Below are 25,736 nucleotides of genomic sequence, written 5' to 3'. Positions count from 1 at the left end.
GTAGTGCTTGTACCTTGGAGTGCAGGACTATGGCTGACCAGCCAAAGCCTCTGTTCAAAAAATGTACAGTGTGGCCATAAGCGTTCCCATGCTGATGGTGACACACTGTGTGTGATATGCTTTGGAGTGGCACATTTGTCCACTCAGTGTGCTGTCTGTTAAGGTTTCAACCCTAGGGCCCTTAGGGATCGTAAGGCCAAGCTAGTTGCCAAAGGCCTTCTCCCTGTTGCCATGCTGGAATCTGCCTCGGCCGTGGTCGCTAGTGTACCACCCCAGACAGGGACTCAACCTCCCTCTTCATCTGGCAATGGGTCTTCAAAGGACAGATCTTCAGTCAGCGAGTCTGACAAAGATAAGGAAAAAGAAAAAGAGAAGGAAAAGGAAAGGCGCAGAGAAGAAAGGGAGAAAAAAGAAGGACAGGCATCATAAGAGATCCCCAGACAGGGAGCTATTTCTTAGCCCCCCATCTAAGACCATGAGGCCTGTTTCTCCTCGGGTCCGGTCTCCTCATTTCTCAGCAGAGCCGTTGGAACATTCATACCCGAGGCCCTCCACCCCACTGCACAGACCAGCCAGATCCGAGTCGGTGGCCTCTTCGAGGTCAACTTGGAGCCTATCGGACATGGATATGGACAGGATGATGCGGAGATTTATTCAGACCCAAATTCAGATGGGAGTCTTGCCAGGTCCCTCTCCCTCTGGAGGGGCGACCTCAGTGCCTCTTTTCTGCCCCATCTCTCCTTCCCCGATCCATGCTTCGGCTTCGGGGCTCTTGGATCCGAGGATGTCCTTCAAGGATGCATCTGCAGTCATAACAAATGGGTTGTCCTGCCTCAGGCAGCCCTTCGGTCGGCCGGATTCCAAAGTCTGGGTCTGGCCTTGGCTGATGTCGCACTTCACCCGACGTCATAGCTGCTAGGGTATAAAGGCATCAGCCGACGCCATTTTCCTCAGTCTTTCTTGCCGCGCGGTGCCCGAAGCAGAAGTTGTTCGCAAGTGCCGGTCGGTCAGATCCAGAGATTTCAGCGTACCGAAGACTTCTAAAAAGCTAAGTACCCCGTTGGGGACTCTTTCTTGCCTCAGCCGATGTCAGACAAAGTAAATAATTGTTTAACTTGTGGGAAACAAATACCTCATAAGGATTTCCACTCTTACTGCCTTCCTTGCTTAGGCCCAGACCACGACGTGTCAGCTTGTTTAGCCTGTGCTTCCTTCAACCGACGGACTCTTAGACATCGGTCAGAGTTTGCAGAAGAGTTTTTTGGCTCCACTTTTGCATATAAAATGCCGTCGGAGACTCCGACTACACATTTAGCTAAAAAACGCAAAGAAAAGGACCGACACTCGCTGCCCGCGGTTTCGGCTGAAACCACGGTTAGGCCTACCGCAAGTGTCTCGGTTTCGGCTGAAACCGAGACCTCGGTTCTCCTTCGCCAAAGCATGCCTCCGATAACCGAGGCCACACAGGCCATGGCTGAGTCGGCTACAGAAATTCCTGCTGAAGTAGCAGGCACACAAGAGTTGTCTGACACTATTCCGTTGGACATCTCTACTCCTGCACGTGGGGCAGCTAGACCCCTGCTTCTATGTCTATCAAGGCCTTTTCCAGGGCTAAAGCAGCCAAACTTTCCAAGGCCTTACCTTCAAAAGCTCCCTCTCACAGGCCTACCTCAAGTTCCCAGATTCTCAGCCTTGCTGAGGACCTTATTTCTCTGATCAGGGGAACCCATCCTCACCCAGACAGGGCCTCACAACCACCTCCTGAAAAGAGGCCTGGGACTGAACCCCCTGAACCTCTGTCCTCTGACTACTCCTCGGATGGTTCAGATGTATCGGACCATCAGGAAGGCCCGTACTCACCTTATGAGGATTCTGATGCAGAAGACTCCATTCCTTCTGCCTCACCTCCAGAAGAATTTTCTTTTGGGGAAACCCTACACTCAATGAGGGAACACTTCCAATGGCAGGGTCAGGATTTTTCTGATTCTAGGAAAAGGCTAAGGACTTTTTTACACTTACCACAGCATAGGCCTTTAGCCATTCCACCTGTACTATCAGTTGTTGATGATGCATACAATGATGCCAGTACTGCCCCTGATTCTCTTCCCCCGGCCCCTGCAAAGCCTGACAGATACTACAGGTCCCGGATTCTCACTACCACTTGTATAAGGCTCATGCTGCAGACCCAGAAACCATTTCTCAGGGCCCTAAAGGTGTTGCAGCTGCCTCTGCCAAAAACCCACTACCATCTGAAAGAGAATCTAGAGCATTAGAGAGATGGGGTAAAAAGGTTTATACATCTTCTACTCTTTCTGCCAGGGCTTTAAACTGTCAATTTCACATGATACAGTACCAGGAATTTTTGTTAGATCAGCTGAATCAAAAGCTGGCCTCTCCTGAACCTTTAGACCATAAGTCCCTTCAGGATTTGGTACACAATTCTCAGCAGGTCAGTAATCATTTCTTAAAATGTGACTGTGATGCACTGGAGGCTTCATTTAGATCAGCTATGACTGGAGCAGTGATTCGAAGGCATGCCTGGTTAAAAGAACAATCGTTACCAGACCATGTTAAGTCTAAACTCCTGGATGCCCCTATGGAGAAACAAAGTTTGTTTGGCTCCCCTGCACAGGAGGTTCTAAAGAAAGTGGAAGAAAAAGCAAAATCTATCCAAACAGTCAAGGATTTTTTGCAGGTCCAACCTCCGAGGTTTAGCAGAAATTGGCCTTCAAAGAATTGGTCCTTTCCAGACACCTCCAGAGCACAGAGAGGCAGAAATAGACGCCCAAGAGGCAGAGGTCAATCTAGGGGTGCCTACAGGGGTTGTCAGTGGCAACCTGCCAACCAAAGAAGTGCCGCCACAGCTGCGACTGCAACCACTTCTACAGGACAGACACAATGACTTGGCTCTGATTCCGCCTACCAGGGAACAACTGGAAGCACCCTTGGGCGGAAAGCTAGCCTTATTCTCAAGAAATTGGCATTGTATTACAGGAGACAAATGGACTTTACAAACAATAGACAAGGGCTACAGGTTTCACTTCCACACTCTACCAAAAAAGAGAGGAATGCCAAACCTTCCACCAAGCCAGAAATCAGAGGCTCTAAAACAAATCAACAGTTTACTAAGGATGAGAGCAATAGAAAAGGTACCATATATGGAACAAGGCCAAGGATTTCACTCCAGACTATTCCTTGTACCAAGAAAAGAAAATCAGTGGAGGCCTATTCTCGATTTGTCCGCACTGAACACATACCTCATTGTTCCAAAATTCAAAATGCTGCCCCTACAGCAACTTCTTCCCATGTTGGGCAAGGAGTCTTGGCTGGTGACTCTAGATCTCAAGGAGGCATACCTGCACGTCCCTATACGACCAGATTGCAGAAGACACCTCAGATTTCTTGCAGGATCAGAGCATTATCAATTCTCAGCATTGCCCTTTGGCTTATCTACTGCGCCCAGAGTATTCACGAAATGCCTGGCATCAGTAATTGCTCATTGCAGGCTTCAGGGAATTCAAATCTACCCATACCTGGACAACTGCCTAATACAAGCGGACAACAAGACAAAATTAATAAAGGATTTGGCCAATGTCATACAACTGCTGCAAGCCTTGGGATACACAGTCAACACACAAAAATCAAGACTAGTGCCATCCCAAAGGATAACATTTTTGGGTGCAGAACTGGACACAATAACTCAGATGGCTTTTCTCACAGAGGAAAAACAAAAGCAACTACCAGTCTATTTCATGGCATTAACAAGACAAACTCAGCTTACTGCAAGGAAAGTCCTGCAGGCCCTGGGTTACATGGCATCCTGCATAATATTGATCCCACATGCCAGGCTGCATATGAGAAAGTTACAATGGTACCTAAGGAATGTATGGTCTCAACACAGACACAGTATAGAAGCCCAGATACCAATCATTCCATGTCTGAAAAAAGAATTCCTGTGGTGGGCTCAGGCCTGTCAGATAAACAGAGGATTGCCTTTCCACAAACCACATCCAAGGCAGACCATAAGGCACTTGGACTCTCCCGAGTCCCTCACTACTGACACTGACTTAGATGAAGGAGAAAGTTCCCCCAGGTCAACTCCCGAAGATGTCTCCTTCGGAGAAATTATGGAGATCCTCCGCCAGAAGGGAGGTTGGTCAGCCCCAAAACCTTCTGGGGATGAGTCAGTGTTCCTGGAGGACTTTGGCATGGGCCCATCTACTTTCTGGGTGTCCCCACCAGCAGACCCCTTGGTGGACCTCATCACCACGAGGGCATGGAAGGAGCCCGACACCGTAGAGCCCATCCCCAAATGCCCTGACAAGGTTTTATCTCCCCCTTCTGATAGACAACTCTGGTCGCAAGAAGCCCCAGTTGATGCTATGTTGGTCGCAGTGGCCACAAAGAAGGAACTAGCACAGGAGAGTTCCTTAGTCCACCCTCCAGACAAGGAGTCTAGGTCTGTGGATAGGTTTGGGAAGCAAGTGTACTCCTCAGCGACTTTTTCTCTCCGTGCGCTGAATTATTTGGCACATGTGATTCGGCTTCAGAGACACCTTGCTTCAGAATTCGCTGAGTCGCCCCCAGTGTCTTTATCGCCGCAGGACAGACAGCTGTTCTCGGTGAAAATGTCTACTCTGAAGTCAGTCTCAAACACATCTATGCAGCTACTTTCCCATTCCATAGAAGGAGCAGCTAGGGCGGCTGGGACAGGCATAGCCATGAGGCGTCATGCCTGGCTCAGACTGTGTCAGTTCGCGGACCCTTTCAAGGCGTCGTTTATCAATGCTCCCTACGATGGTTCTTCCCTGTTTGGGAAGACAGTACATGACACACTTGTCCAGAGCGAAAAGGATGGGAAGACTTTGTCTGCCATCGGACTCCGCTTCTCTAACCCTTAGCGGTCCTTCTCTAGGAATTAAAGTGGGCAGAAGAAGATGCGGTTCCGAAAATCTCAGTTTTCCCAGGATTCTCAGGACAGCTATTTCCCCAGAGGCAGAGGGGGCACAGGATCAACACCGACCCAGAGGTAGAGGCGGTCCCAGGAATTTCAGGTCTAGGGAACCCTTCTCTGATAGACCTGGTCAGCAGCCCTGAGGGGTTGCCCGACTGTCCTACTCTGGAGGCAGTCGGGGGATGATTGTCCTTACACCCAGCGGTATGGGAGACCATTACGACAGATCGCTGGGTTCTTCAGATAATATCCAGAGGTTACTCTATTCCTTTTGTTGCCCCTCCAAATATTACAAAACACCTCCTGGATGTTCCACCCGCTCACAGGGAGGCCGTAGCTCTAGAGGTTTCAAAGCTGCTTCTCAAATGAGCCATCGAAAAGGTCCCCCCTGATCAGTCCGGATTAGGTGTCTACTCAAGGTTCTTTTTGGTGCCAAAAAAGGCGGGGGAACCTCAGGCCCACTCTAGACCTGTCAACATTAAACCTGTCGGTAGCCAAACAAAAATTCCAGATGGTCACCCTACAGTCCATTCTACCTTATCTCCGAGAGTGCGACTGGATGTGCTCGTTAGACCTTCAGGATGCTTACTGCCGGATCAAAATACACAGAAGCTCCAGGAGGTTTCTGCGCTTCTGGATGGGAGCCAGTCATTTTCAGTTCAGAGCCCTACCCTTTGGTCTCACCACAGCCCCCAGGGTGTTCACCAAGGTAATGGCAGTTGTAGCGGCTCATCTAAGGCTTCAGGGTATTCAGGTGTTTCCATACCTGGACGACTGGCTCTTTGCTGCACCCAACAAGCATCACTTGTGTCTGGCTCAAGATTATTTCATTTGGTTAGCAGACCTACTGGGAATTACAGTCAATGTTCACAAATCCCATTTGCAACCAGTACAAATTCTAGACTTCATTGGGGCACGGTTAGACACTTTGCAGATGAAGGTATTCCTAACTCCAGACAGGATTCTACATCTCAGGTGCCACATAGCTCAGATAGTGAACTCCAAGTCTTCAAAGGCGAGCAAGGTTCTCCGGCCTCTGGGCTCCATGGCTGCTGCCATGTCTATTCTCCCTTATGTGCTCCTTCACATGTGGGTTCTTAAATGGACTCTGGACATTCAGTGGTCTTGGCTAGACCTACCTATGGAATTTCTGATCAAGATCAGTAACGTCTGCAGGACATCTCTTCTTTGGTGGTTAACTTCACCGGAGATATCAAAAGGACGCCCATTTGCATCACCCCCAGTCCAAACCAGAGTGACCACTGATGCCTCCCAACTCGGGTGGGGGGGACACTGTTCGGGAAGGACAGTCCAAGGCACGTGGTCCCAGACAGAGACCAATTTGCACATAAATGTTCTAGAGATGAGGGCAGTGCTTTTAGCGTTGGAAGCCTTTCACACAGTCCTCCCTCTCAGATTGATTGCAATTCAGTCAGACAACATGTCGGTCGTCTGGTATATCAACAAGCAGGGGGGAACCAGATCCTACCCTCTATGTCGCAAGGCCATGAGAGTGTGGGAATGGGCAATTTCCACCGGTCGGTTTCTGATAGCAACACACATCCCAGGGCGCACCAACATTTTAGTGGACAGATTGAGCCAGGCCATTCTGATGCCTTATGAGTGGTGTCTGAAACAGTCAGTAGCGGAGGTGATTTTCCTTGCATGGGGTCAGCCTTGCTGCGATCTTTTCGCATCTCCTTCCAACGCGAAGTGCAGCGAGTTCTTCGCTCTGATTCCCTCAGCAGGGGAAATCCCCAGAGACGCTCTAGTCCATGCTTGGCCCCCCCGGGCTTCTGTATGCTTATCCACCTTTACCTCTCATTCCGAAGTTTCTTCAGAAAGCTTGCCGACTACGGTGCAGAGTGATCCTCATTGTCCCGTTCTGGCCTCGTCAGGTTTGGTTCCCATTCCTTTGGTCTCATCTCTTAGCTCCCCCGTGGGTTCTGGATCCCGGCCCGGATCTAATTTCCCAGCCGTCGGGGATATGTCCACCCGATCTGGGCATCCTCAAGCTAACAGCTTGGTTGCTCCAGTTCCGTTAATTGCCAGGACTCCCGGTCTTTCATACCAGGTAAAATCCATTCTGATGGCCTCTCTTAAAGACTCCACTAGGAAACTTTATTACAGTAAATGGAAACGCTTTTCCATTTGGGCCTCACAAAGAAAAATAGATCCCTTTACAGCCCCTGTTCCAACAGTGTTGGACTTCCTGTCTAGTATCTTTCAGCAAGAAGCTAGTTCCTCCACAGTGAAAGTACAATTGGCAGCCATTTCCAGTTTTCATGTTGGTGAAGACAACATGGCCTTAGCCTCCTCTAGGCTGTGTAAGGCTTTTCTTAAAGGTGCCTTTCTGCTACAGCCCCCTGTCAAGGATTCTTGGGACCTTACTTTTGTTTTACAGGCATTGATGGCCCCTCGTTTCGAACCTGCAGCTTCGGTGGACTTCAAATTTTTGTCCTGGAAGACAGCTTTCCTAGTCGCCATCACATCGGCTAGGAGAGTTTCTGAGCTTCAAGCTCTGTCTGCCGTGCCTCCGTATTTGGTCTTCCATAAAGATAGGGTCTCCCTCCGTATCAATCCTTCCTTCTTACCTAAAGTGGCATCTGAAGCAAACATAAGCCAGTCCATTAATCTGCCCGTTTTCTTTCCCAACTTCCAAAATAAAGGTGAATACAAACTCCATTTGTTAGATGTTCATAGACAACCTCGTTTTTATCTTCATAGAACTAAGTCTTTCCACATGACTGACCAATTTTTGTTTACTTTTCCAAAGCGTTTATGGGAAAAGCTATTTCTAAAGTTTCTTTAGCCAGATGGATCACTCTTTGCATTTCACATGCCTACAAAGCAAAACATTTATCTCCTCCTGGTATAATTAAGGCTCACTCTACCAGGTCCATGGCGACTTCCGCTGCTTTTTGGTCCAGGGTACCTTTGGATGATATTTGTGCAGCAGCGACATGGGCCAATTCACATACCTTCACTTCCCTTTACAAATTGGATCTGATTTCGAGGGGTAGAGCATCCTTTGGCTCTGCAGTGCTCAGGAATATCCTTCCATAAGGGCCTCCCAGGATCGGAGTAGCTGGGGACTCTGTCCCACAGGTTGCAGATAAAATGAAGTTAACTACTTCAGATAAAGAAGTTATGGACTCACCATAACATTCCATCTGAGAAGTTATACTTCATTTTTCTGCAACATTCCCTCCCTCCGTCCCCTGGACCTTATCCTGTTTTCAGGTTTGGTTTATTGGGTTGAGTTGCATATATATTGTTAGTTGCAGCAAACTCGATCTGAGGGAAGATAGGAGATGGTAGGGCATTATGGGTAAGGGGAGGAGCTTGGAGCAGATGCTAAAAAAAAAAAAAAAAGTTGCCAGCTCGGATTCGTATACCCACAGGTTGCAGAAAAATGAAGTATAACTACTCAGATGGAATGTTATGGTGAATACATAACTTCTTTTTTTTGTGCTTCATTCACTTTGCACAGCACATCAGAAAACTGGCAAAAAAGGCCTTTTCACAGAGCATTATGGTTAAAGGGAAAGAAGGGTTTACTAGCCTGGGAAAGTTTTAGATGAGCCATCTAATTGCAGTTAACTAGAACTGACCTGCTGACATTCAGATCTATCATTATGGTAAGTACATAACTTTAATTTCTATTTCACAGTTCAGAAGTGACATGGTTTGCAGTCACATGTTTAGCGTTGAGTGACTTTGTGGCACAGTGAAATACAGTCCTAAGTGAGCCCAGATGATGAAATTGGACTAGTGGTCCATGTACTGCAGGAGATGGCAGAGCAGAGATGGGAATGAGCAGCTGATACCACCTCATTCTTCCCAAGATAGGGGGTTACCTGATTTTTGCTACAGAAGCACTGTCTTGTGGAAGGACATAAAAGCACTCCAAAGACACATGGAGTTGGGGATAAGCTCAGCCAAAGAGTACCCACACTACAGCCAAGCATCACAGTTGTGTGGAAGTATAAACCTGTCCTGAGCTTAGCCCCACAGGCATTGCAATACAGTGCTCCTATTAACCAAAATGGGAGGGTCATATGCCTAACACACAAAAAATCTTAACAGTTCCCAAGGATAATGTGCCAAGACTACCCTGGCTTTCCTGCCTTGCCCATGAAATATAAAATCTCTGCTCCCGAGTTCCCCCTTCCACAAGGGGTACTAGATTTTTCAGCCGGGCATGGTTTGGGAGAGGTCTAATAGTTAAAGAACACCACCAGAGCCTGAAAACACAGTAGCTGGCAATGAAAAAAATATTTAACAATTTACACATGCTTATGTACATGAAATATGCTTTCTCATATTTGATGCATATATATATATATATATATATATATATATATATATATATATATGAAAAAAACTGAAGAGAGGCAGCGTAAAGTCTGAATGACAATTAGACTAGTTGTGTCTTGATTCTCAGTTCTACTTTATAATTACATCACAAATGTGAAATGTCCCATTTCATTTTCTTTTAAAGGAACAGTCCTCCAAATATCCCTGCTTTCACTATATTTTTTGTCTGATTGTTGTTTTTGCAAACCATTTCCTTATATTATAAAACATTTGTTAACCTTCCATGTAGCTCCTAAAACTAAATTATGCTTGTGATGAACATTTTTCATCTGATACCAATTTCAGAATTTTCATTTTTTATTTTTGAAACCCATCTCTGGTGCCTTCTAGGAAGCTGAGTTAACTGAAAAGCAGAGGGTGGAAAAGCAGAGAACTCAGGAGGAAAATTTTGCTGAAATGTACAACCACTTAACAAGTAATATTCTAACTGAGAACCCTGCGACAGCAAACAGTGTATTTGGGTCACATCGGGTTATCACAGACCGTTGGAAGGGTATGACACCACAGCAATTGGAAGAAATACGAAAAGCTCAGGAGGAACAGTGCCAGGAAAAGAAGGTAAAAAGTAGCAAGCAGAAAATGTGCAATTTATGTGCTATATCATTGTTTATTGTGACACTTTCGAGATGATCTTTGTTTTCTTCATATTATACAGAATGCAGCAAATCCAATAATCGTTCTTGGTTTATTTGTCTGTTAGAATTCTGTTATGGGGAATGCAGTTTAAAAAAAAAAGTTGCAAAGGCTGGTGTGTCAGTGCAGGAGATTTTTCTTTAGCTTTTTATAGCAAAATTGCATCTAAATAATACAATTAAAACTTCAGCATTTTAAATACCACTTAACCAGTTTGAGCAACTGCATTGGTTAAAAACAAATATGCATAACCACATAATGAACAGTAGTAGACCAATGCTAATATTTTACATTGTTTCAGTAGATTGCTGTACAGGATTTCAGAATGTCACTTAAATATTCTTTAATATTGTTATCATAGTTTGTACAGGAATTTAGAATGTCATTTAATGTTCACTTTTAACATTGTTATCATAGGTTGTACAGGAATTCAGAATGTCATTTAAATGTTCATATTTAACATTGTTATCATGGGTTCATAGGAGCTTACTAGGTTATTGATCTGACATCTTATAGGTTCATAGGCATATTCTAGGCTAACGACCACCAGGGCCTTTATAAGCCTAACCATGCAATCCAGCCCAATTGTGTTCCCTATGTAATATGGGCATTTATTTGGAGGGGTATGTTAGTTAGAAAGTTTCTAGAGGTTATGTGAAGGTATGTTAATTTGGGCTTTACTTTTTGCTTCTGTGTGTCAGAGACATGGGGGGGGGGGGGGGCACACCAGGGGTGAATTTCTGATTTTCCATCCTTTGGTCAAGGTTATGGTTAAATAGGGAAAGGGATGGACTTCAACTGGATGGGGAGCCTGTTCCAGAACATAGGATCACAGGATAATAGGAGGTCACTAGGCTGATGACCCTAGTGCCTTTACAAGCCTAGCCAAGTTTTACCCTTATTTCCACAATCAGCACCTATCGCCCCTGTCCAAGAGTGACATAGGTGGAACCCCTGGGGTGAACTTACCCATCCCATTGTCCAGATTGCGTTTGAAGAGGGCCATTGAGGTGCTCTGCTTGACATGAAGTGGAGGTCTGTTCCAAAGGTGTGGTAACTTCTGGGAGACAAATCTGTCCCTGCAGCAGGTTCTATTAGTGTCATATACCAGATTAAGGCCATTAGAGCGAGTAACCCATGTACCATTTGACTTATGGATATGCAACATTTCCAGTAAAGCAGGGTCAAAGATTGCCTTATATGCAAAACAGAGATCACCTCTGAGCAGTCTGTATGAAACAGAATAAAGTGACAGTGATTTCAGATGGTCCTCATGGGACAGATAATGAAGACCTTGAATTTTCCTTGTGAAGAACCTTTGTGGCCTCTCCAATTGCTGCAGGTGCTTTGAAAGGTACATACCAAAAGGGACTTTGTACTCAATTATTGGCCTAATTTGGGAAGAGTACAGGGAGGTTATAACTTCTTTTTTTCTGGAGGCATTGCCCTTACTGATGAGATGAGCAGTATAGAATGCCCTTCTTACCACTGTGGAGACATGGTGGTCAAAGGTAAGGTTGTTATCAACCTGTGTGCCCAGGTCTCTCACCACTGAGTGCGTACTCAGGGTGTTGTTATTGATGTGGTAGTTAGCAGTAACATCACTCTTACTGAAAGGGATGATAATACATTTTTTTTGCATTGAGTTTAAGGCCGTGACTTTGGCACCAGTCATTTGTTTGTGTAGGATTTTGACATCATTTGGAGATTGTATGACCACTCCCAGTTTGCAGTCATCAGCAAACTTTGTCAGCCATGGACCTTTAGTTTTAGCTTGCACTTTGGAGAGATAGATTCCAAATGGTAGAAGTCCCAGGACTGATTCCTGTAACCACTGGTTACAGGTCTGCTGTTGGAGGTGGAGTCCCCTGTTTTGACTATATGGGTTCTACCAGTGAGCCAGTTAGCACCCATCTAATTATATATGGGTTGATACCTAGGTGGGTGAGTTTGTCAATTATGCCTGAATGGGGAATAGTGTCAAAAGCCTTGGCTAAGTCTAGGTAGGCTGTGTGCACAGATTTTCCCTAATCAAGGGCCTTGGTGACTGTCTCAAAGAAGTCCACCAGGTTTAACAGGCATGATCGCCCTTCAACAAATCCAAATTGAGTAGGGTCAAGTGTTTGGATGTTACCAGTGTCTTTGTTGATAAGGTCCATGATGATTCTCTCCATGGCCTTGCAGATAAGGCTAGTCAGGCTAATAGGCTTATAGTTCCCGGGGTCAGTGGAAGCACCACCTTTGTGCTAGGGGATAACTGCCGCCTTTTTCTATTCAGCTGGGATGAAACCAGTGCCTAGACTATGATTGATAAAAGTACCCAATGACGTTGCTAATTCTTGTTTGAGCCCATGTAGGATGCAGCCTGGGATATTATTAGGTCCCATGGATGCTGTGTTTTTGACCTTAGAGAGGGTGTTCACAACCTGCTGTTTAGCGATACAGGGTACAGGACGGGTGGCAGGGATGTCTTGGGGTAAGTGTGGTTGGGATGGGGCATGAAGTTTCAAAGAACCTGTCAGCTAACAGGTTGGCAATGTCCACAGGCTCAGTATATGTGGTATCATTAACTACCAGTTTGGCACAAATCAGAGCCTTTCCTTTTAGGTTACAGATGTAACTAAAGAACACTTTATGGTTGTTCTTAGTTGAGGAAGCTAATCTGGATTCCTAGTTAGCTTTGGAGGACTTCACAAGGAGTCTTATTTGCTTGTTTAAGCTGAGGGGGGAGTGTTTCCAGTATGGGGCTCACTCCTTCTTACTCTTAGGGATGCTCTGAGAAACATATCTGTCTCGCCAACATGTCTTATTTATGTTACAAGCATAATTTAAATCCTTGGATCTAGTGGTTCTCATGCTGCTCATTTTGCAGATGTGCAAAAGTTCCATCAGAGCTGGATCTGAGGATGCCTTGTATGCGAGGCATAGATCGCCTCTCTTTAACCTGTAAGAGACAGAGTGTAGAGTTAGGGCTTTAAGGTAATCTGCATAGGACAACGTGTTTATGCCTTGGGTTCACCTGGTAAGGTACCTTTGTGGACATTCCGGCTGTTGCACATGTCTGGTCAGGTGCATGCTAAAAGGGCCATTATACTAAATGATGGGTCTGATAAAGGCTGAATAAAGTAGCGCTGTGACTTCCTTGAATCTGGATGCCATTCCCTTACTTATAAGTTGGGCAGCATAGAATGATTTTCTTACTACCATGGCCTCATGCTGGTCAAAGGCAGGATTACTGCCTACATATGTTCCAAGATCCCTGACTACCAGGTCAGCTCTTAAGGGTGTCTTATTGGTAGTTTTCCCCAAAGGCACTGTAATACATTTCTTGGCAATGATTTTAGTCCATAAATTTGGCACCAGTCATTTGTCTGTGTTACACCCTCTTGTAGGATGTTTTTTGTATGGGGGGAATCTACAATAGCTCCCAATTTGCAGTCATCTCACAGTTGGTCAGCCAGAGGCCCTTGACATTGACTTTTACCTTTGAGAAGTAGGGGACAAATAGAAGTGACCCCAGCAAGGAGCCCTGAGATACCCTGCTGGTGACTGGTGTCTTGGTGGAGGTGATATCATCAATCCTGACTTCCTGGGTCCTGTCTCTGAGCCAGCTGGCAGTCTAGCGAGTTACAGGTTTATGTCCAGTTCAGCGAGTTTGTCAACTATATCCAAGTGAAATATTGTATCAAACTCCTTAGCTAGGTCCAGGTAGGTGGTATGCACCCTCTTCCTCTCATTCATTGCCTTGGTGACGTTCTCAAAGAAGTACATGAGATTTAGTAGGCATGACCTTTACTTGGCAATACCAAACTGGGTTGGGTCCAGTGTCTGAAGGTAGCCTATGTCTTTGTTCATCATTTCCATAATAATTCATTCCATGGCTTTGCATATTAGACTAGTCAGACTAACAATTCTGCAGTTTCCGTGGTTGGTTGATAGTCCAGCCATGTAAAGTGGGATAACCATTGCAGTCCTCCATTCTCATGGTACAAAGCTTGTTTTGAGGATAAAGCTGAAAAGTGACTCAAGTGGTCCTGATAGGTCGTGTTTCAAGCTATTTAGGAGGCATCCTGGGATATTGTCAGGGCCCACTGAGGCTGTGTTCTTGGCATTAGTGAGTGCCACCAGGTCCTGCTGCTTGTTAATTGTTAGGGGGTATGCTAGTAGGTATTTTTTGAGGGGAGGTGGGGTGGGGGTGGAGGTGAGGTTTGAGCTGAATTTGTCAGATAGAAAATTCACTATGTTGCTCTGCTCAGTGATGTTGGAACTACTTAACACCAATTTGGCACACTGATGTGTGCTGCCTTTGAGGTTTTGGACATAGCTATAGAAGGCCTTGCAGTTGTCTTTAGCCTGTGAGGCTACCTTGACCTTGTAATTGGCCCTGTTGGACTAAAGTAGTTATGTTTGTTTCCTGCTTAGTTTAATTTGAGAGCTGCTATCATTATGGGAGTTGCTGTTCCTGATTTTAGCCATGACTTTCTTCCTTTTATTATATAACCTAATAAGGTTAAGATTCCTCCAGTAGGTTTTTTTTTTTTTTTTTTAGATTTTGTTTTGGACTTAATTCTAGTAGGTACAGCAGCCTCTTTATAAGCATTTACATTGTTGTACAGGGTCTCTGTGAACAATTCCGCATAGGTTGCTCTGAACTCTGGTTTGGGAGGGGATGTATTTTGCTTTTCAATAGTTCTTAACTGTTACAGGGTTTGCTAGGGTTACCAAGTTTATTTTTATTTCAAATAAGATAACTTTGTGGTCTGACCTCACCAGTGAGGATGTGACAAAGGGGGGGGGGGTACGCTCTCCCATATTGCTCATTTCTATGTCCAGTATTTGGAGTTTCTTGTTTAGTCTCCTAGCATTGAGCAGTAATACCCTTAGGTTTCTTTGAGTTTTATTTGCTATGTCAGTAGTTTTGTCAATTTGGCATTACCTAACAAAGGCTGTAAGGGGGTGGATACAGTTTCTAGCCAACGTTTGGAATCCCAGGGGGACATGTGCAGACTAACCTGTCTTCCCATGCTGACAGACATTGAATTCCCCAGGAAAGACATCAGAAAATAAGCCAGTTTCAGTCATCTTTTGTTCATACTGTGTCATCATCCTTGGTGAAGGTAAAATGCTGCTCAATGCAAGGCACATACCTGCCTGAGACACATATTCAGAGAGATCAACAATGTCTTTCTGCATATAGTCCAGCAAAGTATAGTTCAGGTCGTTAACACCCATGTAGATTATGATAGAATCATACTGATACTGGTGGTGTAGTGACTTCATAGCATGTGTAACTTGGCAGATCCTGTCTCCAGATAAATGACTAATCATTATTTTTCTCTTTGTTCAGTCTGGTGAGAGGGGCATGTGTGTGTCATACAATAGAGTCCCGGATAATGTATTGGCTTGCCTTATAGGCTTTGCTCTTGGGGCTCTACTGTAAGTAGGTACACATGTGGTGCTTGGTGTTGCTTTTGGTGAGTGCTTTAGAGAGTACTGAGGAAAGGCATTGCTATTTATAGGTTTTAGGAGGTCTTAGAGGTTTTGGAAAATTGTTTTTTATTGCCTCAGCAAAATTTGGTCTATGTGTGTGGTTGACATTATGTTGTGGATGTAGTGCGTGTGTGCATGCTACATTGTCTTGGGATGCCCACATCTACCAAGCTGGATACAGAGACATTTGGAAATTGCATATCCATGTTGTCCAGACTTGTATTTGTGTGGGCTACTGTAGGTCATGGACTGGGTTATACAGAGGTCCCTTGGGTCGTCTCTGGAGTTTGGCACTAGACTAGGTTAGATTGGGCTAAGACTTGATAGTAGTGTTGTTTAATGTGCAAACTAGCTGCTCTGAGCTTCTGTCCATGCAATGGCTTTGTTCTAGCCACACTAAGTTACAGGTTTCAGTTGTAAGGGAAGTTTTATTGATAACATTTACTTTCTGTGCATTTGCATCTGTGCAGGGCACTACTAACCTCCTGATGTAATAACACCAAGAAGGATTACATACAGTGGATATAAAAAGTTATAAACCCCTGTTAAAATGCCATGTTTTTGTGATATAAAAAATAAGACCAAAATAAATCATTTCAAAACGTTTCCCACCTTTAATGTGACATATAATCTGTACAATTCAATTGAAAAACAAACAAATCTGTTAGGGGAAAAAACAACAAAAAATAAAAAACATACAATATGCTGGTTTTGTAAGTGTGCACACCCTTAAACTAAAACATTGTTGTGTGTGCACACCCTTAAACTAATACTTTATTGAAGCACCTTTTGATTTATTTACAACATTCAGTCTTTTTGGGTAGGAATCTATAAGCATGGCACATCTTGACTTGGCAATATTTGCCTACTCTTCCTTGCAAAAGCGCTCCAAATCTGTCAGATTGTGAGGGCATCTCTTGTGCACAGCCCTCTTCAGGTCACCCCACAGATATTTCTGTTGGATTTAGGTATGGGTTCTGGCTGGGCCATTCCAAAACTTTAAGTTTCTTCTGTTGAAGCCATTCTTTTGTTGATTTGGATGCATGCTTGGGGTCATTGTCATGTTGAAAGGTGACATTCCTCTTTACCTTCAGCTTTCTAGCAAATGCCTGAAGGTTTTGGGCCAAAAGTGACTGGTATTTGGAACTGTTCATAAAATTCTTCAGCTTAACTAAAGCCCCAGTTCCAGCTGAAGAAAAGCAACCCCAAGGCATGATGTTGCCACCACCATGCTTCACCATCAGTATGGTGTTCTTTTGGTGATGCAAAGTGTTGCTGTTATGTTGTCCCATCTCACCTTTGTTCTTGCTAATTGGGTTTGGAGCCAATCCTCGGCTCCAACTTGGCCGATTTAGTATAGCTCAAGGGCTTTTACTGGCTCGAGGCTACCCCTTATCCCAACATGCCTAGTGACAGCTACCTAGACCTCGTTTGCCTCTTGCAGCGTTGAGATTGCTCCATACTGGCTTAGGCTAAGTACTTTCTTCTTTCTAGTTTCTTCCTAAATTTTGGTAATTTTACTGGTTATAGTGAATTGTTAGTGTGTGCTTCTTTCTTCGTTAGTCTAATGACCCCTTTCTCTGCTCTTTGTGGTGTTTTTGGCTGTCGTTTTTTTCTTTCAGACCTGCTTTCCCCTTAGAGCCCATTTAAGTTAGAGGGCTCTTCCCTTTCCTCACCCCTTCTCTGGGATTGCCGTTTAAGTTAGAGGCTCTACCATCAGGGGAGTTGCCATTTAAGTTAGAGGCTCTCCCCTTTCCTCCTTCTTCTTCTTTTCAAAAAAAAAAAAAAAAAGAAAAAAAATTTAAGTTTTTTTCCTTTGTGGTTATCAGCCTGTTTGCTTCTACTTGCTGTAGGCTGTGAGTGATAGTTATCCATTTTCTTTCCATGGAAACTTCTTCCTGATTAGTGCTCATTATGTCTAAAGAGTCTAAACCCTCTGGGTATAAAAAATGTGACTCGTGTTGCCAAACAATGTCCCTTACGGATGGGCACACAAGTTGCGTTTATTGTTTAGGAGCTGTTCACCTGCAGGACTCTTGCTCGATCTGTCATGCTTTCAGTTCCACAGTCCTGCAGGAAAGAAAAAATAAGCTTATTTTACATGACCTCCTGAAGAATGCTCAAAATGCCTTATCTCAGGGTCCTCAGCCAGCCAAAGTGTCTGAGAAACACTCCAAGCCATCAATTCCGAGCTCGGAACAGAAAAAAATGACTGAGAAGCCTTCAGCTCTGTCAGACACCAGCATTGGCTCCGACAAAGCTAAGTCTCCGGTGGCTCCATCTGTTTCCTCAGAGCCAATCAGGATCCATAAGAGATCAAGGTCTCCTTCTTTGGAGCCGGTCCGTCCCGCTCCACAATCTCCCCTGCTGTAACCTGGAGCAGGCAGTCACCTGTCCTCTTCACACTCCTCTCAATCCTCTAGACTTTCAGATCACGATGTGGAGAGAGTGGTCAACAGGCTCCTCAAGTCACAGGCACTTGCTAAATTACTCTTGAGCCCAGCCCATAAGGATTTGGCTCCTTCGGCCCTCCCAGCTTTTCCATCGATTCCTCCTCCAACTCTCTTGAGCTTGAAGCTGGAGTGCGTGGAGGTCGTGATGGTGGAACCATCGACTCCGGTTTCTTCTTCCTTATCAGTTCCAATGACCGCTTGATCTTGATGTCTCAGTCCATCGAGGGGTCTGGGCACCGAAGTTCTCTTGCCGGCTCCGAGGGGGGAAATGGCATCAGACTCTTGTCCGACCCCGCTCTCCCTCTCGGAGCTTCAGCGCAGGTGAGCTCAGCTCCTACATCAGCCTCAGAGCCTTCGCTCCCGGTTCGAAGGAGATCTCCGGGCTCTTCAGAGCTGGAGGCTCCTTCGACTCAGGACCATGGCGCGTTAGAGGTGATGATGAGCGTGCTGTCTCCTGAGTCTATTCCACCCTCGGCTACATTGGCTCCTTCTCCCTCAGTGCCTGTGCTTGCCTTTGTCCCTCCTCCTGCCAAGCATAGGGAACCTGTACCCCAGGACACCCCACTGGGTGACCACTTCTTCCAAAACCTCCCCCGAGCATTTGGAGGAGGTTCCTCTGAAGAAGAAGTGTAAGAGGAAGCATCTAGACTCCCCTGAGTCTGTCACTTTGGATATGGACTTGGATGAGTCAGAAGGTTCCCCACGTTCCCCCTCTGAGGATGTCTCCTTTTCAGACATTCTGGAAATCCTTAGATAGAGGGGTGGCTGGAAGTGTCTAGCCCCTTCTGAGGATGAGTCCTTATGCCAGGATGCATTTGGTTCCTGACCCTCCACCTCTTGGGTGTCTCTGCCTTTCGACTCTCTTTTGTCTGTAGTGAGTCGAAAGGCATGGAGCACTTCAAAGACCATGGAACCTGTTCTGAGGAGACCTAACAAATTTATTACAGCTCCAGAAGATGTCTTTCCTCTCCAAGGGAGTCCCTGTTGATGCCATGGTGGTGGAAGCAGCCACCAAGAAGGAACTTGCAGAAACTTCTTCATCTGTCCATCCCCCGAACAAAGAGTCTCGTACGATGGACAGGTATTGGAAGCGTATGTTTTCTTCAGCAACTTTTACTCTCAGATCACTGAATTACTTGTCACATTTCACTCTACTTTAGAGGGATCTCCTGAAGGAGCTAGGAGATACCCTGCAAGATCCTACAGCTGAGGGAGTTGGGAACCGGGCAGCTTCCCAGCTTGCAACCTTGACCTCCATGGTAACCTCCTCCATGAGGCTCATTTCTTATGTGGCAGATGGAGCGAGTAGGGCAGCATGTACTGGAGTAGCTTTGTGCAGACACTCCTGGATGCACCTTTGTCAATTTGCAGAACCCTTTAAGTCTTTATTTACCATCACCCCTTTTGATGGCTCGTCCTTGTTCGGGCCTGAGGTAAAAGAGACTCTCACCAGGTGTGAACAGGATGGCAAGACTCTCTCTGCCATAGGCATCTGTTTTTCCACTCCATCTAGACCCTATCCTAAGGGTCAAAAGAGTGAAAAAATGTGGTTCAGAAAATCCCAGGGATCTTCGCCTGACACACTTGGTGACTTTTCCCCCAGGGGCAGAGGGGGCAACAACAATGGAAGACACCACCGTCATGGCAGAGGGGGTCTGCAACAGCAGGGCGACAGAGCTACGTTCTCTGATAGGCCCTTCCAGCACTCCTGAAGGGAGGCCTGGCTGTCCACCTCTGGAGGCAGTTGGGGGAAGACTATCACTGTACCCAGCAGCCTGGCAATTTATCACGAGAGAATCATGGGTACTGTCGATAATACCTAGGGGTTACAAAATTCCCTTTTCTCAGCCCCCCTCAAAAGACAAACATTCTATCCCAGATGTTCCGCCCAGTCTTCGAGATCATGCAATCATAGAGGTTCAAAAATTGATAAAAAAAGAGCTATCCAGGAAGTCCCCGCAGACCATATCGGATCCAGAACTTACTCAAGGTTCTTTTTAGTTCCAAAAAAAGACAGAAGAGTGGAGAACAATCTTGGATCTCAGCAAGCTAAACCAATCAGTTAAAAAGACAATGTTCCTGATGGTGACACTGCAGTCCATTCTTCCCTTCTTGGGTCAGGACAATTGGATGTGCTCTATAGATCTCCAGGATGCATACTACCATATAAAAATGGACAGGCAATCAGGAGATTCCTAAGCTTCCGGCTGGGAGCCAGTCATTATCAGTTCAGGGCCCTGCCCTTTGGTCTCACCACAGCCCCCAGGGTGTTTACCAAGTGTATGGCAGTGGTCACGATTCACCTGCGGCATCTAGGATTTCAGGTGTTTCAATATCTAGATGACTGGCTCCTCACTGCTACCACCGAGTATCAACTAGTCAAGGCATGGGACTACACAATCCAAACTTGTTCCCAGTTAGGCATCACAATAAATTATGAAAAATCTGACTTGTTGCCTTGTCAGTCTATTACCTTTATAGAGGCAGACTTAGATACAAGATGCATGATAGTAAAACTGCCTCTAGACAGGGTGTCAACCTTTCATCAACAAGTTTCCTTTCTCATAAACAAGATGAGAGTTTAGGCAGGACAAGTCTTACAAGTACTGGGTTCAAAGGCTGCAGCTATTATGCTAGTTCCTTTAGCACGCTTCCACATGAGGAATCTACAGTGGCTTCTTTTCGCTCAGTGGTCTTTCCAGGAATTGCCAATGTCACCCATGATCTTGATCACGGAATCTTGCAAAAAGGACCTGCTATGGTGGCTTGTCTCCCCCCCCATTGACTCTGGGCAGACCCTTTCTAAACCCGCATTCGGTAGCCACAGTAGCCACGGACGCTTCCCAGATAGGGGGGGGCATTATCTGGGACGGACTGTCCATGGAATGTGGCAACCTCACGAGTACCATTTGCGCATCAATGTTCTAGAGATGAGAGCGGTGCTTCTGGCATTGCAAGCACTTCAAGACTCTCTACCTATAGGGACCATTGCAATCCAGACAGACAATATGTCAGTGGTATGGCACATCAACAAGCAGGGTGGAACTAGATCCTACCCCTTGTGTCGGGAGTATGGCAGTGGGTGATGTATTCCCAGCATTTTCTGATTGGAACGCACATTCCCAGAAAATCCACCGTGATAGCGGACAGGCTCAGCAGGGCTATCCTCATGCCTCACAAGTGGTCCCTGAAAAAGGAAGTTGCGGACTTGATTTTCCGCAAATGGGGCCAGCCATGCTGCGATCTTTTTGCCACTCCCCTAAACAACAAATGCAGCAGCTACTTTGCCCTAGTTCCCCCTCAGGGACAGTCACCCAGGGATGCACTTGTTCACAATTGGCCTCCGGGACTACTATATGCCTTTCCATCCTTCCCTCTCATTCCAAAGGTACTTCAGAAAGCAAAATCATTGAGTTGCAAACTCATCCTCATTGCACCTTACTGGCCTTGTCAGTTATGGTTTCTGTTTCTTCGCCATCACCTTCAACTGGAGCCCTGGATACTGGACCCAGTTCCGGACCTCCTGATGCATCAGTCAGGTGGGCTTCACCCATCCCTTCAAACTCTCAAGCTGACTGCTTGGTTATTCCACATCCAGTCTTAGCCAGGCTCCCAAACATTTCCCCTGCTGTACAACACGTACTAGTGTCCTCTCACAAGCCCACTACTAGGAGGATTTACACTAGCAAATGGAAAAGGTTCTCTTACTGGGCCAAAAGTAATAACATTGACCCTTTTGTGGCTCCTGTTCACAAGATTCTTGACTTTCTGGCCGAAACCTTTGAAAAAGGGGCAGCTGTAGCTACTATTAGGGTCCAACTGGCTGCCATCTCCAATTTTCATGCAGGAGACTTGAGTTCAAACATTATGTCCCATACGTTGTGCAGAGCATTCTTACGGGGTACAACACTTTTATGGCCCCCAGTAAGAGAACACCCCCCCCGGGACCTAAATTTTGTTTTAGCTTCAATGATTCTGGCCCCTTTTGAACCAGCAGCATCTTGCCCCTTGAAGTTTCTATCTTGGAAAATCCTCTTCTTGGTTGCTATAACCTCAGCTAGACGGGTTTCTGAATTACATGCTTTGTCTATTCGCCCACCATATCTCATTTTTTACAAAGACAGAGTCTCTCTAAGGACTAATCCTTCTTTCTTGCCAAAGGTTTGTTCTGAGTATAACTTAAATCAGTCCATTGAGCTTCCTGTGTTCTTCTCCAATTATGGAACAATTACACCAATTGGATGTTCATAGACAGTTACGTTTTTATTTACACAGTACTGAAGACCTCAGAAAATCAGACCAATTGTTCATATCCTTTGCTAACAATAAGCAAGGTTATCCAGTTTCTAAAGTGACTATCAAAATGGCTATCAGACAGAATCACTTATTCATATGGTTTGCGTAAAAAGAAGCTTTCAGGAAGACCCAAAGGACATTCTGCCAGGGCCTTAGCCACCTCTGTTGCCTTCCAAGCTAAATTGCCTTTAGATTCAATCTGTGCAGCAGGAACATGGGCAAATCATCATACCTTTATCCTCTCATTACAAAGTGGAAGTGGTCTCCCAGAATAGGGCATCCTTTGGTTCCATGGTCCTGAAGAGTTTGTTCCAGTGAGCCACCCAAGAATCAGGTGCTGGGGACGCGGTCCCAACCAACAAGAATGAAGGCGAGATGGGACAAGATAACATAAAGAAGTTATGTACCTGCCATAACGTTCCATGTTTGTTGTCCTTCATCTCGCCTTCCTTCTTGCGTCCCCCCCCCTTTCCCCCTTCCTGGAGTTCGAGAGGAGCTCTATATTGGTTACACTGGCTGAGTTTCCTGCTGACATACCAGGTTAAATAAATAAAAATGCTGGCAGGCAGAGTTTCACAGGCGCAAATCACTCCGGTGATGATAAACCAAAGGTGTATTTAATGATAAAAATCCACAAGAAAAACAAATAAAATGTGAGCGCTTTCGTTAAAAAAGTGTTAACTTCATCAGACACCATTAAAATGTAAGACAGCCATTTATATACATATAAAAAACACTCTGATTGGGTAAGCAAAGAGAGACAGCTAGCTAAGCAACACTGAGACAGAACATTAATTAACCCCTTGAGGACTGTGTTACAGTTGAAACTGTTGCATCTTAAATACAACTAAAACTTGTAATTATAAGATAAATTATTAGTCTCATACTTGTGTCATGAATGATTCTAAATAGGATAAAACTAAAACCAAAGTCATTTTTAAAATGTCATGTTAAATATTCACATAATGCTAAAATGTTTACCAAAGCCAAATACATACAAAAGTGCTTGTGCTTAACAAATGTTTTGAGATATTTTGTTCCTTTCTAGGGCTTTTAATTTCAATACAGGAGAGATGAATGTCCTGTCATTTATCCCTGGCCAACTATCTGCCTGTAGTAAGATTTGCCACCTTAACTCCTTTAACTCTAACTGAAGTCCCCAAGGCTTTTTGTCACTGATGTATACATGGTCTATTGCCTTAAATGTGAAATTGTGGCCAGTATTGTCCTGAATATGCCTCGCTAAAGCATTATTATTATTATTCTTTCTTATGGCATAGTTGTGTTCATAAATTCTAGCGTTAAATTACCTTTCTGTTTTGCCTACATAAAATGCTAGGCATTGGTCACATGTAGCCATGTAGACCACTGCCTTGGAGTGACAGTTATATTTACCTTTTACATAATGGTCTATACCATTCACTGTATATTTGCTGCCTGATTTCACCTTGTGGCACCAGTTACAAGACTCACATTTGTACATCCCTACGTGTCCTGTTCTAATGTAGTTAGAACCTTTCCTAAGAAGGTCTTTTAAGTTTGAGCCCCTTCTATATGTATATCTGCATGGATTTGTCTGGCACACCAACAGCTAACAAAGAGCATGAAGGAAATAACTCAGAGTTTGGACAGCTTACTGCTCTTATTCTGCAACTTACCCAGAGGATGGATCGTCTGTATGAACATGTGGGACTGAATAGTGCCACTTCTGCTCTTGCACACTCGAATCAGCATGGGGAGGCAAGCGAGCATGCTACTAACTTTTTCTGACAACAGGAACTCTCAGAATGCTGCAGGAAGAAATGGACTAACAGAAACTCTTAACAAGGACATTCCTCAGTTGGAGGAGTGGGTGTGGAATGGGGTTTCATTTAACAGAAGCATCAAACACAATAGCCCTTCCTTGGAAGGTAAGCTGACAGATTTTGATGTTAAATTCTCACGATGCAAGAAACTCCAACTGGAAAATGCCTACCTAAGGGAATGCACTAGAATAAAAGTGGTTCCCAAAGGTTTAAGGGTCTGGCGCTTTCCTACTGTTTTATAGCATGACTCTGTTTTGTACACTGAATTAGTTAACTTATTTGATAAATGTGGGCTCGACCTTTTAGAGCTTTTAATTAAACATAACAGTGAACTGGAACTGTTATTCAAAGACCTTGTAATCCTAGACTCTGCCATCCGTGAGGCTTAGGTCAAACTGTATTATAGATACCAAGATGATATCAGCTTGATATGGAATGGGTCACTGGTTGTTTTGGAAGAGTTTTTGAGATACCTTAACACCACCACTACATTCCTGCAGTTCATTTGGGTGATTAACCTGGATTATTTGAATTACCTTGATGTTCACTTATACAAAGACACACATAATGAAAAGTATGCTACTAGGATCCACAGGAAAGAGACCTACTCAAACTTGTTCCTGCATTACACTAGCTCCCACCCCAAGCATCAAAAGAGGTCGGTAGTTAAAGGGCAACTAGTTCTAGCAGCCCGTATGATCTCCAGAGAAGATTTTCTTATTGAATGCGACAATGTAAAAACTATGTTCTTGTGGAGGGAGTACCCAGCATACTTGGTTAATGAGCTTATGCAGGAAGTGATAGGTAAAAGAAGAGTAGGGCATTTTAAGCCCATAGTTGGGGAAAACACACTAGACAACAGCCCCTCTGAAGTTGAAGAGGGGACAACTGAGTTGGAAAAAAGTTATTTTTGTAGATCTATGGTGCTTACATTCAACTTTGACTCATACCACTTGATGTCCATTTTTTATAAGAACTGGGACATTTTAATGGATGACTCGTACATCAGGGCACAAATAGGAGAAAGACCTATAGTTACATACAGAAGGGGCTCAAACTTAAAAGACCTTCTTAGGAAAGGTTCTAACTACACTAGAACAGGACGTGTAGGGATGTACAAATCTGAGTCTTGTAACTGGTGCCACAAGGTGAAATCAGGCAGCAAATTTACAGTGAATGGTATAGACCATTATGTAAAAGGTAAATATAACTGTCACTCCAAGGCAATGGTCTACATGGCTACATGTGACCAATGCCTAGCATTTTATGTAGGCAAAACAGAAAGGAAATTTAACGCTAGAATTTATGAACACAACTATGCCATAAGAAAGAATATTAATAATGATTTAGCGAGGCATATTCAGGACAATACTGGCCACAATTTCACATTTTAAGGCAATAGACCATGTATACATCAGTGACAAAAAGCCTTGGGGACTTCAGTTAGAGTTAAAGGAGTTAAGGTGGCAAATCTTACTACAGGCAGATAGATGGCCAGGGATAAATGACAGGACATCCAGCTCTCCTGTATTGAAATTAAAAGCCCTAGAAAGGAACAAAATATCTCAAAACATTTGTTAAGCACAAGGACTTTTGTATTTGGCTTTGGTAAACATTTTAGCATTATGTGAATATTTAACATGCGATTTTAAAAATGACTTTGGTTTTAGTTTTATCCTATTTAGAATCATTCATGACACAAGTATGAGACTAATAATTTATCTT

General features: G+C 44.7%; 1 protein-coding gene across 2 annotated transcripts in view; it reads left to right on the top strand.

Annotated features, from left to right (window-relative positions):
- The window catches only part of LOC122792944 (RIB43A-like with coiled-coils protein 2), a 582,834-nt gene that overhangs the window by 480,109 nt on the left and 76,989 nt on the right, over positions 1–25,736 (top strand). For both annotated transcript variants that reach the window (XM_044060542.1, XM_044060534.1), the window contains exon 6: positions 9,665–9,892. In XM_044060542.1, the coding sequence (XP_043916477.1) occupies positions 9,665–9,892 (228 nt within the window). The remainder of the gene's footprint in view (positions 1–9,664; positions 9,893–25,736) is intronic.

This window comes from Protopterus annectens, chromosome 1.part0, assembly GCF_019279795.1.
Source record: "Protopterus annectens isolate FY-2018-M chromosome 1.part0, PAN1.0, whole genome shotgun sequence".
NCBI classification, from domain to species: domain Eukaryota; kingdom Metazoa; phylum Chordata; order Ceratodontiformes; family Protopteridae; genus Protopterus; species Protopterus annectens.
This window is presented reverse-complemented; position numbering and strand designations above follow the sequence as displayed.